This window comes from Corvus kubaryi, unplaced genomic scaffold (genome assembly GCF_017639235.1).
Source record: "Corvus kubaryi isolate FWS band 111438036 unplaced genomic scaffold, C.kubaryi_AGA036_p1.0 37394, whole genome shotgun sequence".
In the NCBI taxonomy this organism is placed as follows: Eukaryota; Metazoa; Chordata; class Aves; order Passeriformes; family Corvidae; genus Corvus; species Corvus kubaryi.
In genome coordinates, this window is record NW_024581133.1 from 2,328,853 (window position 1) to 2,340,966 (window position 12,114).

At 41.4% G+C, this 12,114-nt stretch overlaps 1 protein-coding gene across 2 annotated transcripts in view; it reads right to left on the reverse strand.

The window, feature by feature from the left end:
• FBN1 (fibrillin 1) overlaps window positions 1-12,114 on the reverse strand; it is a 145,159-nt gene that overhangs the window by 24,826 nt on the left and 108,219 nt on the right. For both annotated transcript variants that reach the window (XM_042039062.1, XM_042039063.1), the window contains 12 exons: window positions 11,784-11,906; window positions 11,103-11,225; window positions 9,181-9,306; window positions 7,521-7,643; window positions 6,829-6,951; window positions 5,785-5,949; window positions 5,328-5,396; window positions 5,084-5,209; window positions 3,708-3,830; window positions 3,439-3,597; window positions 2,499-2,570; window positions 153-278 (listed from right to left, as the gene is read on the reverse strand). In XM_042039062.1, coding sequence (XP_041894996.1) covers window positions 153-278; window positions 2,499-2,570; window positions 3,439-3,597; window positions 3,708-3,830; window positions 5,084-5,209; window positions 5,328-5,396; window positions 5,785-5,949; window positions 6,829-6,951; window positions 7,521-7,643; window positions 9,181-9,306; window positions 11,103-11,225; window positions 11,784-11,906 — 1,458 coding nt within the window. The remainder of the gene's footprint in view (window positions 1-152; window positions 279-2,498; window positions 2,571-3,438; window positions 3,598-3,707; window positions 3,831-5,083; window positions 5,210-5,327; window positions 5,397-5,784; window positions 5,950-6,828; window positions 6,952-7,520; window positions 7,644-9,180; window positions 9,307-11,102; window positions 11,226-11,783; window positions 11,907-12,114) is intronic.

Sequence of the window (12,114 nt, forward strand, 5' to 3'; positions counted from 1 at the left end):
CAAAAGAATTCAAAACGTCTGAATTAACACAGATATTACACTGATACCAGTATTCTCCCCTCATTAAGGATGCCTAGCAGGGCTCTGACTCGGCAGTGTCTGAGTTGCCAGCTTGTGAAACACCATTTCTCTGATTGAGAGGAGCACTCTACCTTCACAGATCAGGAGCTTGTCATTGTAGAAGAAACCCACAGGACACTCGCATCGGAAGCTGCCAACCATGTTTATACAGATCCCATTTTCACACACTCCAGGAATCTCTCTGCATTCATCAATATCTGCAAGAATAATTTTTTTTTTTAATACTTATATTGAGCACTTCATGGAATCTTCTGCTGCAGAGTATGTCCTTATGCATTTACCCTTTAAGATAATTACCAAACATACAATGCAAGCATCAGAATGTTCCCAACTGAACAGTGAGTGAGTCATTCCAAACCGTGCAAACATAGGCATTTCCCGCTTTCTCAGGTTCTGACTCTTCACTGTACTACAGGTATATCCTGCTACAGACAAACGCACAGGGCATCACATCTTTCCTCATGTCTCCCACCCACAGCCCTGATGAATCTCATCACCTTCCCAAGAGCTACAGTGGAGTCACTGGAAAGAGCCAGAGAGAGAACGGAACTGTCTTCCGTTTAATACAGGAGAGCATGACTGAATGCAAACACTTACCAGAATTAGTTTTGCACTGTTTTACCCTTGTTAATCTGAAAAGACTTTCAAGGTTTTATGTAACAGTTTCAAAGTGCCAATGACAGGTAACATCTGAAGTGCTGCCAACATGCCATTAATTAGATTGATTAAGCCAGGCAGCCAGGGCTTGCCAGTGCTTTATATACACACCAGTTAAGTAACTGATTTTGGCAGAAAAAAACCCAGCTGCTATTACAATTATATGTCTTGCCTATTGGGTCCTTACACATCTTAATATTCTGACATGAGAGAGTTCAGAGACTCCTCCAAAGCCTCTGCCTTTAGTAAACATTGCCATATGCACTGAGGTACCCAGACATAGAATATGGTGGGAAATGATCAGCTAACAGGAGTTTCCATCAGATAATGTTGTGGCTTTGTTCGTTTTTTGGGGGTTTTTTTGCTGCTGGATCCAACCCTTAATTTTCTACATCAGATTCTGTAATCTTGAGTCCTCTGACACACAGGATGAGTAAAAATAGAACTATTTCTGTTTCTGAAACAAACACCTGGAGCAACTATACAGAACTTTAACCCAAACAGAGAGTAACATCATTGGACTGCAAGCAAATATTAGAGGTACACAGAGCACTGCCCCTGCAGAAAGGGCTCTCCTTTGATCCTGTGCCTGCAGGTGTAAGGGACATGAGTAACCCCTGTGCAAAGCAGCAGCCTGAGTGCTACAGCCTTGATCCCAAAGCAGCAGGGAGAGCTGTGATTTGCACAGCTGTGAGAAGCTGTGTGTGCCTTAGCCTCAGCACAGGCCTGCATGCACTGGGATGTACTGGTGGGCTCTGTGGGACAGCCCTGCTGTTGCCACTGGCTCCTGAACTGCACAGCTCCCTGCTGTGGCAGCACAGACAGAGCAGCCTGCAACACCCCTGCACACACGCAAACACTGCACTGCAGCTTTTACCTGTGCGTGTCAGCAAGACCCAAGGGCTCCCTGCTGATGCTGATGAGGGGCCCAATCAGCTCGGTAATAATTTGGACTAATGCTAATAGCCAGAAGGGGAAACTTTGCTTCCAAGAAATGACCTTGTAAATAATAAATATCGTACATTTCTGGAAACTCTTTAAAAATTACATTCCCCACTTTACTGGAATATTTCCATCTAACTAGCTAAACACTGCATCACAGCAACAGCTTCATGCTAACGCATCTGATTACTGCCTATATGCCATCTCTGTTTGTTACAGGGTACATTATCTGCTTTTCATTTGCATTTTAGTGTGAATAAAAACAAAAGGGAGTCCCTTTAGGGATTTACTCAATTCCTTGTCCTAGAATTCCTCATTCTCTCCCTCTTTTTGTTTTGCAATTTGTTACTCACGATTCAAATGTAACACACAATAACATATGTGAGAAATATTCCAGCTGAGCAGAAAAAAGGATTTTTGTGTCAAACCAATACCCAGCGGCACTGATGTGAAATGTCAGACTAAATCTTGGTTTAGTTTGAAGGAAGGACTCCCAGTTCCTCTCAGACCAAATGCTGGTTGGCCTTACTCCCAGGCCTCTCATACTCAGTATCTGTGCCCTGCTCATGTAGGACAGATTACAGTTTCTTTGGAGCTGTGCGTTGCCTTGATTACAAGCAGCAACTATCACTGCTGCCAGCTAGGAGCAGCCAGGCAGAAAGTTTGCACTTAAGTTGGACTTAAACAGAGGGTTGAACTCCATTACACTGTTTAATTGTTATTCCTCCCATGAAAACAAAAACTGGGAAAACAAATCTCCCCTCTTCCCTGGGCAGAGGTAGCATGGAATTTAGTTCAAAACATAAATTAGAGCTCACCAACTGGTAATCCTGTATAAATGTCAATGAAGAAGCCAGGCCTTTGACTTCCGCACAGTGTGGAGAATTCATCTGCAACAGGAAAAGAAAGCAGTGATTAAAGCATTTGGAATTGATCAACAGTCTAAAATTCATCATATCCTCTGGCTGAGAAAATTCTTCTACTCTTTGAGCACCTGCAGGGCATGCAGAGGTAGGCAGCCCCTTTCCCAAACTCACCATGTGAGCTCACTTGGGTTCTCATCCAGTTGGGCTCACATGCTTATTTTGCTCTGCTTATATCTATCCCTGTGCACTACAGTGTTTGCACACAACTTCAGATCTGTCTCTAAAAACCTGAACTACAAGTTGGAAATTAATGAAGTGTCTAGAAAGCTGCTCTTGAAGCAGACCACCTCAAACCAGAGTGGGATGTCCTGCAGTCTTATCCACTGTGGAAGAGTCATGTATGCCCACACAGCTAGCAGAGAAACTCCTACATTTTACATTTAGCTGCTCAACACAGATCGTTCTCAGAGCACTCCAAGGTATCTCTGTAAGCCCATGGCTGCCACAAAGGCCCTTCATGGCAAACAGCAATCGAGGCAGAGCAGACCAGACTCCGTATTTGTTGGAGCAGTACCAATAAAATCTTGGTCAGCACCTCAACACTGGATCAACAAGCACTTGCAAAGAGATGGATTAATCAATATAGACCATGAAGTCTCTGAGACAGTGAAACTGGCACAGGGGAGGCACAACCCAGCAGCATGGACACAAACCACTCAACACATGCCCTCATTGTGACTAGGGCTGATCATCACCAGGACAAAGAAACAACTATTCCCTTCATTTTAGACAAACAAGAGCAGAAAAAGACATCTCTAATGGTGTTACACTCACTAATAGTAATTACTATGTTACCAAGGCCTTCAGACAGCTTTGCAATGCAAAAATGTACCTGTGCTCGGGATAGGACACTGTTCACAAGGCTTATTCCATGCACGCCCAATGTTGTAGGAACAGCAGCACATTTTCTTGGTCATATTGAAGAGCAGCTCACCATCACAGGTTTGATTGTCAGCATAGTAATTTCTGTAACACAGACTTCTTCTCATATCTGTGAAAATGAAGAAAACCTCAGGCCAATGCAGTAGGCAACTCTTAGGGAAGATGATCTCCCTGGCCCAAAGCACAGAGATAAAGCTTTAAAGAAACCCCAGCACATACCCATGCAGTTGTTTCCTCCATTGACTTGCATGTAATCAGGAGGACAGATGCAGGTGTAGTTCCCAACAGTATTGTAACATGTGCCTGGCCCACAAATGCCAGGTGTCTCACACTCATTCACATCTAGGAGAGAACAAACAGGCAGTGAGTGAGTGGCCACAGAAGCTTTCTTATTGTGCTTCTGAGAACAAAAATGTTTCAGTAACGCCTGAGGTAGGAAGGTACTGGTGGAGAAGAGCTGAAGGGGCTCTGAGGAAGGTCATGGTGGAGCAAAGCCACAGAGAAGGAAGCGGCAGCACAGGCGGCCATGGAAAGCCTGGCTGTGATGCAAAGGTGGAACTCTGATACATCTGTGTAGCTCAGAAACAGCAACTTGGCTTTTGCACCTGTTGCACAAAAATAGTATTTGAGGATCTCCTCCATTCTGGATTCTTGTATCTGGAAAAGAACCAAAGCAGTTCCCTGTGGAGTTCCCACTGAGCATTGCCTGACTGGGGAAAGTGAGCAACTTTCCCAACACAAGATGTCATATTTACTTGATCAAGAGAGTAAGTTTTGTTTGAAAAAATCTAACCAAAACCAAACACACCATCCCCAAAACACCTCAGTTCCCAAAAGTTAGAAAATATTTCCCCAGCCTTACAATTTTAGAGTATCTTTGACACACCACTCAGCCTCTGGTGAGCTACGTAAGCGCAATATGGATGAAGCACTTTGGTTCAGCCTTAATTTAGGGCCTGAATGTTTTGTATTTCTGCAGCGTTTTGCACATCATAGGCACTACATTATTATTAACAATCTGGAAGACTGAAGACAGCCTGAAGAAATTTTAGAACTTGATGGGTTACTTAAGGTTTTATATCCAGCACACCCTGAGAGGGGCACGTCATGTGACACATACTACTGACTGTGCTATGGAAAGGAAAATGTTTTGCAGTACAACCAATATTTTCAGTTGGCCACTAGATCAGCAGGAGTAAAAAAAGCAGTGGAAAAATACATGGACACATCAGCCCACCAGATTCATGGGGAAAGTTTGTTCTTTTATCTGACTGCTTAATCATTGCCCATTAACAAACAGCTATTTTTTTATAGCCAGTTAGCAAATTTGCTTTACTTATAGAAAAAATTGTACGGTTTTCTGGTTTTGATCAAAATATCATTTTAAACAAAATTTGCATATATTTCAACATAGTCAAAAAGGAATTGTCACACTCTCAATGCAAGACTTCAACTTGCTCAATTTTCCCACCCTAAAGCTTTACACTGCTTAGTCTGGTTATGCTCCTTTTCAAGGAAGATTAATTCTCTGCACAGTGATCTGTCACTATTTTCAAAGAATAAAGCAAGAGACTAGTTAAGTGAAAGCTCCATACCATCACACACTCGAGTCTCTTCATTCAAGTAGTACCCTGATGGACACTGACACTGGAAGCTACCAAATGTATTAATGCATTTTCCTCCTTGGCAAAGTCCAGGCAGTTCTTGACATTCATCAATATCTGTCCAAACAAACCCATAAACATTTCATTAATGTTTTCCATGAAAAAAAACAACCCAAAATTCACTATAGAGTTTCACAATTTCAGACATGTAAATATAGGAAATTGCAAACATTACCTTCCAATATAACTGTAATAGGGTTTGGTCGGAATCCTTCCCCTCCAGGGCAAAGAACCTTATACTCAGCTGAAGACAAAACAAATTTATGAGCACATGATAGTAGAAACATTTTCAGAACAATTGTTTTTGAAAATGGATCAGATTATTACAGATAATTTAAATGTAAAGTTACAAACTAACCAGCTGGAGACATTAGGTTTACTCTGTTACACCATCTGCTATTCCATTTCATAATGTAGTTTTTGGTGTAATAGCAAACTTGCTCAGAAGTGATAATAATATTCTGACTAAATAATCTTTCTCAAAGACCAATAAAGTTTTTGGTTAAGACCAGTGGAAGCCTGTCCTCTGCATGTCCACAATAAATGCACACCAGTATTTGAGCTACCTGGCTAAATTAGGCAAAAACCCAACAAACACATTGGTGTGTTGAAGCCAGGAAGAGCAGACTTACTTGTGTTCACCAGTGGGCAGTGCTCACAGGGAACTCCCCAGGCTTTGCCCAGGGAGCAGCAACAGGAGGCCTTGGAAACACCCACTCCAATCTCATTGCTGCAGAAGGTGCCACCGTTATCTCCCCGCGTTTTGATGTCCAGGTAACAGTTGCCAGATCGTGTATCTATTCACAGGGCACATAATGACAAACACATCTTAGGAGAGAGCAAAACACAGCACATCCTCTCAGGGTGAGGGATACCTACAGATGGCTCCCAGTTCTTGCAGGACACCAAAGCAAGTGAGTTGCGCTGCCCAGGGGGGCCCAGCATTTCCCACTTAGGTAGGTTGTTGGTGCCCCATTCCTTGGGTTTTTTTGACCTTTCACAAAGTAGGAAATTTATTCATCATGACCAAGGGCAGTTCAGTCAAGCTTTTTCTCATTTTCACTCACATTTTCCCCCACATTTGTACATCCTTCCAGTTCCAGATATCCACTGCTTTCTCCTCTACTCGAAGTTTACAAGTAGGAAAGCATCTACTAAATGTTAGGCATTTCAAACATATTTAAATTTGAGAAGCATCCCTACACCCTCTTAAACAAACAAAACCAAAAGAAATATTAGGATTACTAAGCAGTTGGAGCCTAATACAAGAGCATTTCCATTGGTCATGAAGCTGCACCTAGCCAAGTGCACTCAGTGCTCCAAGAGCATGGGTGGCTTCATGCCACAACTTCATTTGCCTGCCATCTTGGGGCCAGCTGGATGTGGGCTTAAGTTTGTTGAATTTTAAAATTGTCTCCTGCCTGCTGTAAATTGTGGACAGCTCTAACAAGCCCCAAGGGGTTGGTTCTGGCAGCGGGGCACTGCTGGCATGCTGCATCAGCTCTGGACATGCTCTTGCTGCCCTTGCACAGCTTCCAAGCCAGGGGCAGTGGGGTGGGAATTGAAGAGCCTGATCAAGGCCTTTCCCATGATCTGGGACTTTATTCCTAAGCAGTGAGGCTTGCAGTCCCTCTGGGGAACTTCACTTGTAAATGACACAAGGAGTGGTCCCTTACCAACGCATCCAACTCGGGTGGGATTCAGCTCGAAATCAGGAGGGCACTCACAGGTGTAGCTACCAGCAGTGTTGATACACGTGCCACTAATGCAGGTTGTAGGGTCTGCACATTCATTAACATCTGCAAGAAAAAAACAGCACATGGTAAACAAATACTCGAGGACACTAAAAACCATTGATATATCACGTACCATATGCTGACCATCACAAATCCATTAGTTATGACATACTGATCTCCAGAAAGCTCTAAAAAATAAACAGGTGTTTCAGAAGAACAGTGGTCTGAGATGAACTCATAATTTCATAGGAAAAAGAAAAAAAAAAGCATTTTTCCTGAAAAAAAATCAGTCTATGAACAAGATTCACATGAAGTACTAAAAAATTACTTAAGGGAAAAATACAAGACAAGGCCATAGCTTACCATCCAGTATTGTGAAGTACTGTACAAGGCACAGCACATCTCTGCCAGAGGGGTTCTCTCTGATCCGTTTTTCCCCTTCTTAAGGGGATATCAGAGGTTGACAAAGAACGTTAAAGAGAAGCATTAAAAAGGTATGGAGAATCCTGTGTTATACAGTAGGGAAGTCTGCATTTTCCTATATCCAGTTTGATTTGTACAGCTTCTTAAAAGAAAAGGAGCTGACTGTGGCACTAACAGAAGATGAAAAAGCATGCTGTTCCAAGTTTTACCTGTGCAGTTACCACCACTTCTGTCCAACTCGTAGCCCACTTCACACTCGCATCGGAAGAGTCCAGGGAGGTTATGACAAGTACCGTAGACACAGATGTTAGGAAGTGAGCACTCATCAATATCTGATTAAGGAACAGGAGGGGAAAAATATGAGGTTTCCTGATCTTCTTTACACATAGACAGAGAATTGCAAAAATTTTCAGCAGCATGGATCTGGAAGACAACAGCTGCTGCACACCGTGTAAGACAAGAAAAAGTAACATGGACGATTTATGTTGGAGCTTAAGGAACCTAATCCATAATGATTCTTTGGGAAAAAGGCTCCTTCTAACATCTCTGGAAGCTATGCCAGAAACCATCCTACCTTATTAGTGGGCTAATCTGACAATTAGCAATATTAAACGTAGCAGAAGACGTGCCTTAATAAAATGAAGTTTATTATAAATCAGCAGTCATCTGCAGAAAGCTGGACACCAGCAAGGGAAAAGCCTGTGCCTAAAGGTGAACTTCATCTTCAGGTTTCTCCATTTGACAGATCTAAAGTTTGGCAAGCAGGCACTTTTGTGCCTTTCCTCCAAATCACTGAGTCTGATTCAGTGTTTACTGAATGCCACATGCACTGCAGCAAGAACAGCTGATCTGATACAGTAAAAAAGTGTGTGTTTACAAAGGACCTTAAAATACTGCACCTAGTGTACACATCTGAGACACGAAGGCAAGTCTGTTTTAGCAACAGGAGCTAGCCTCTCTAAAAGCTATTTAAACTGAGCTAAAAGGTTTGAAAGTAAATTGTTTCATGAAACATTACAAAACCTAATATTGGTTCAGTTTAAAGAAAAAATCACTCTCAAATTACTTCATTTGCTAGGTTACTAAAAAATACACAGAACATGTTTCAAGGGGAAAAATCTTACTTATAGTGATGCACTTATGAACTCCATCAAACACCAGCTGGTATGGGTTATTATGTCAGATGATAAGGCTGCATCTTCTTGACTGACTTAACTGATCAGTAGTGTACCAAATAAGGATTTCAAATGTTCAAATCAAATCTGTGACCTTAATCATGTTGGTAATGTTTATTATTTGATTGTTTTGAATCTTTGCAGATGCAAAGCTCTTATGAACGAGCTGTAAACTGTTAACTGACAGCTCACTTTCGAAACTGAACAAATATTCATACAGGATTTTTTTTTGTGGTCATACAAACTTCCTGCAAGGCTTCACACTCTGATTCTGCACCTCACAGAAGCCCTCAAAGCATGTTCATTGTATCGGCTACCAAATCACTGTTTTTAAGCTTCATACATACCAGTGCGAAGTAACAACCTCTTCTGTTTAATTGTTTTGAATAAAATGAAGAACTGGACATAAATGATCAAGAAGAAATGGCAGCTATCAGTGCCATTTGGATCACTAATCAGACCCCAAAATAATGTATCGTAAGATAGGCTTTGAAAAGCTGTTCTCTCTATATACAGCAGGTAGATGAACATCTAGAGGTCCAGAACAAATAAACTGCAGAAAAGCAACTACTATTGAAAATTTTCATGCAGTTCTCAATACAACCACAACAGCAAACAATTGTAAAAAATTGGAACATAAAACACTATTAAGGCAGAATTTGTTGAAAGTTGTTTAAAGCTTACAGAGAATTACCTTCACATGCTTTCCCATCTACACTTGGCAAAAATCCCATATCGCATTCACAGCGATACCCTCCAGGGGCGTTGAGGCACTGCCCATTTTCACAGAGGTTCAAGTTTTCTGAGCATTCATCAAGGTCTGTAAAAGGAAGGGATATTGCAAATTAGCAGTGAAGATGGTTTTTTCACCAACATTTGAGCTGAAGCACACACTGTTCTGAGCATTTTAATTATTCTATTATATCTGAACACGTGCAGAAGAAACTGCAATCTAGTTATGTGCAGAGGTAACTACATGTAACAGCTCTGTATATTCCTGACATGTTGAAAATACAGTTTCTAATCAAAAGGAAAATCAGAGAGGCACAGACTCCTAGAATAGCTACAGTTAACAACAATTGGAGGCAGTACACAGGGTCAAATTTAGACTCAGAATGAGCACGTGAAATTTATTACAGTTATTGTTTCTATTACAGCAAAGCCTAGAGGCAGTAATTGAGAAAAAAAAAATAGGTTTACTATGCAGTGAGGAAACATATGGTAATAGGCAGTTCTCCATGCCAAACATCAAAACACTGACAAAAAGTGGCATGAAAAGAACTTCACCAGAACTAAACTGCAGGTTAACAGCTGATGAGAAAAACAGCCTTGCTACTGGACTCCACTCACCTTCAGCTAGATCATGGCCCTGACTCTCTAGCTGAAATGTTACACATCACACAAACACCTCCTTACTGCAACAGAGTCTGGCTGGCAGCGGGAGTTTTGAAGTCCATGGCTGGTAAATCAAAAATCACCTACCAGGGGGAATGCTGCACACTGCACACTTTGGCAGAGGGCTTACAGAACATTTGAGTGCTCTAGTTTGAGTCCCAGACACCTCTTGAATTCACAAACAATAAAGTATCCAAATTTTAAAAAAAGTTCTACTGAATGCAGAAACTCTGTAAGCACTCCATCTGAAGGGTGCAGCTTACAGACTCCTGGAAATCATCACACAGGAAATTAACAAAGAGCACTGGGTTAGGAAGGCCACTGAGGAAGCTGAATCAGATTCAAGATGAAATTATATTGAGAGAATTAAACAGAATCCCAGGGTCTGCTTAGAATTTGGAATGATTCAAATTCAGCCTTAAGCCTGATAATCCAGATTCTCAGATGCTCTAAAAACCTGCTGTAGTTGATAGAGGGCTGCTGATTTGCACCAGCTGAAAACCTGGCCCAGCAGCTCTGTCACACAGCTCTGCTCCAAAGAGAATCAGCCTCCAGCGAGCACCCCCGGGCACACTGCGGCCCTCAGTGCAAGAGCAGGGCTCCTCATGACTAAGCACCCATGAGCTAAGCTGTTCCTCAAAGCAGAAGACTGAAGTGTGGGTGGGAAGCATCTCTCTAGCAAAGTTTTATAATCTCATTTACAGTTTATAAAATGAGGTTTCAGAAGCAGCTACTTTCTTCATTCTACACACCAGCAGTGCATCCTGACACCGGCTCTCAGGATGATGGAGTAAAGAAGACAGACATCACACACTCACTTGTGGAAAGGACAAACATTTTTTGGCAATTTTATTAAGTAATTTTGATGCATATGCCCTATTATTTAAGAATTAAGGTGAGTAGCCAATGGACTAGTTTACTAACTAGTCAAATTACATGATCAAGCATTATTTTAATAATTTTGCCACTTACTTCAACTAACAAGGAAAGCAATTTTTTTCACTTTTATCAAGTGAAAAAAAGTGATTGATTTAGACTATGTATAATATATAGTATTTCTTTTAAGCAATGGCAACCTAGGTGAAGGAGAAGACAATCAATGATGACTTATTACTGAAAATTTCAGATGTTTAAAAGCCATTTTTGTGTATTGGATCATAGACTAACTTGGGTTGCATGGTATCACTGGAGTTCATCCTTTGCTCTCCTCAGACAGCTCACCTGTACAAGTGAAACCATCCCCAGTGTAACCTTCTTTACACAGGCAGCGGTAAGAGCCCATCGTGTTCTTGCAGTCAGCATGTGGGCTGCACATGTGGGTTCCATTGGAGCACTCATCCAGATCTTTAAAACAATAAAAAAGGGAGGAAAAAAAACAAAAACCAAAAAACATTAGTTAAAAAACACACATGAATACAACTTTAAATAGTGTATGGAACACAGAAGCTCTACTTTAAATAATCTTCCATAAAATAAAACCCACACACGTGTGGCCATCTGACTGAAAAAGTGGGAAACAGCTTATTTCCAGCCCATCAAAGAAGTTTGACAAGGTAACTGTGACTGAGGAAGCTCCAGGGCACTCAGTACTAAGGCCTGTACCTTGTTTCTATGGGGAGCACCAGGAGGCCCCTCACTGCCTCCCATTAGCTGCCCTCAAGCACAAAACATCTCTCTCCATGGTCCAGTCTGTTCTCATTGTTTCATAAGCCAAATATGAGATAATGCTGATTTCACAGTTACCATGATGGAGAATTTGTCCTCCAATAGATCGTGCCAAATCAACCTAACAAGTTCGATAACCATTTGTCTTCTCACTTTATAGGTGTGGTATTGTTTTCTTCAGAATTGCTAGAACCTTGTCTGACCTTACAAATAAATACAAATGCATAAGACCCTCACCTGTGCACTTGATGCCATTTCCAATCCAGCCAGGGCTGCAGCTACATTTGAAGCTTCCTGCTGTGTTTGTACATATGGCGTGTCTGTCGCAGTTATGGGCTCCAATTTCACACTCATTGATATCTGCAAAACCAGAGATGTTTGAGGAGCTCATGGAGCACGTGTTCTCATGTCCAGATAACTGGCACTAGAATTTCTCAAGCAAAATAATGTGAACATGAAAGAAAGCATGCATTTCTTTACAACATGACATTCAAAAAGGAAGCTGAAGAGAAAAGAAAAAGAAAAAGAAAAAGAAAAAGAAAAAGAAAAAGAAAAAGAAAAAGAAAAA